The sequence below is a fragment of the Choloepus didactylus genome, chromosome 8 (genome assembly GCF_015220235.1).
Source record: "Choloepus didactylus isolate mChoDid1 chromosome 8, mChoDid1.pri, whole genome shotgun sequence".
Lineage (NCBI taxonomy): Eukaryota > Metazoa > Chordata > Mammalia > Pilosa > Megalonychidae > Choloepus > Choloepus didactylus.
Genome location: NC_051314.1, coordinates 79,679,736 through 79,681,632, shown reverse-complemented (window position 1 = coordinate 79,681,632; position 1,897 = coordinate 79,679,736). Strand labels below are relative to the sequence as shown.

Below are 1,897 nucleotides of genomic sequence, written 5' to 3'. Positions count from 1 at the left end.
CCAATTAACTGTACATTTGAATATTCTATAGCCCAACCCTCACATTCATATCAACCTGGTTGCTACCACACATTAAGTGTTTGAAGTTAACTAAGTTATCTTCCCTCTGCTTTAGGCTATGCTTTAGGCTATGCTGAGTCAATGTTGCTCATATTTTTATTGTGCAGTTTAGAGAAAGGGCAAATTACTATATCTTAAAGTGGGATATTATTCAGTATTAAGCACCTCTCCTTCAGTTACATTTTTCCTTACTTGTTTTCTTATGTAACTATCTTTTTTTTTGTTTTTTTAAACTAATTCTAATAATTCTCTAAAAAAACTTTTTTTTTTTTTTTTTTTTTATTTTAGTCTTAAGAGACTGTGAGGCCCATAATGGGAAACCATACAAGAATGATTGTGTTTATCCTGGCAGGCTTGACTGATGACCCACAATTGAAAGTTGTGTTATTTATCTTCCTGTTTCTCACTTATTTGTTCAGCATCACTGGCAATCTAATCATCATCACACTCACCCTGTTGGATATGCAACTGAAGACTCCCATGTATTTTTTCCTTCGGAATTTTTCCCTCTTAGAAATCTTCTTTACTACTACATGCATCCCGAAATTGCTGGTTATGATGGCATCTGGAGACAAAAACATTTCCTATAACTGTTGTGTGACACAATTGTTTTTTGTCATCCTTCTTGGAGCATCTGAATTTTACATGCTGGCAGCCATGTCCTATGACCGCTATGTTGCCATCTGTAAGCCCCTGCATTACACAACCATCATGAACAGCAAAGTCTGTGTACAGCTTGTCCTCAGTTGTTGGCTTGCTGGGTTCTTTTCCATCTTTCCAGGACTCATCATGGGTTTAAACCTTGACTTCTGCACCTACAACGTTGTTGATCATTTCATCTGTGATACCTTTCCCCTCCTTCAGATCTCCTGCTCAGACACGTGGCTCATCAAAATTATTGTTTTCATCTCAGCTATTGTGACACTCTTGGTCACGTTGGTAATGGTGATAACATCGTACACCTACATTGCAATGACGATTCTAAAAATCCCTTCCTCTAATCACAGGAGAAAGGCATTTTCCACGTGTTCTTCCCACATGATTGTGATCTCCCTCTCTTATGGCAGCTGCATCTTCTTGTACATAAAACCCTCGGCCAAACAGAGACTATCCTTTCACAAGGGAATTGCAGTGCTCTATACCTCAGTTGCCCCACTTTTAAATCCTTTTATTTACACCCTAAAGAACCAACAAGTGAAGAAATCTTTCATGAATATCATATACAGGGTTTTCTATTTCTCAAACAAATGAATGTACTGTTGCATTATGTAAAACAAATGACCAAAGCAAACTGAATATTTTCAAATCATCCATTGAAAATTTCTAACTTCTTTCACTTTTTGTTACATTTATTTAATGTACCTTCATTTTTTCAAGCTCTGTTTTTATTTAAATTTTTCATTACAATGTTAATTTTCTTTTTATTCTCCATTGCAGATTTTTCTTCTCATTTCATTTTCTTTTCTTTTGGATAGAGTTAAATTTTTTGATTGCACTATTTTGTCTTTTAGTTGTTCCATTGTATTGAGATTGTAAGACATTTTTCATTTCCATTATATTTAATGTGTTACAAAATGCAGCATTTGTTATATTCCTCTGTAAATAATCAATAATATTTCTTAACTGCTGCAACTTAATATTTCATATGCTTTTGGTCATACTGCCATATTAGATGTATATTCCATTCAAACAAATTTAAGTTTTTCACAGAGGGCAGTCATCACAGTTGCTGATCTTCTTTGAAAGTATTTGTTTTTAAAAATCTATGATTTTTGTTTGAAAGTATATTCTGTAGTAACTAGACATATTTATTTCTATATGAGAGATTATATAAGAC

The 1,897-nt window shown here is 33.8% G+C and overlaps 1 protein-coding gene across 1 annotated transcript; it reads left to right on the top strand.

Annotated features, from left to right (window-relative positions):
* The first annotated feature begins 372 nt into the window (after positions 1 to 372).
* On the top strand, positions 373 to 1,311 carry LOC119543430 (olfactory receptor 6C74-like). Its single transcript, XM_037848249.1, has one exon. The coding sequence runs from the start codon at positions 373 to 375 to the stop codon at positions 1,309 to 1,311; it is 939 nt and encodes a 312-aa protein (XP_037704177.1).
* The last annotated feature ends 586 nt before the right edge of the window (positions 1,312 to 1,897 follow it).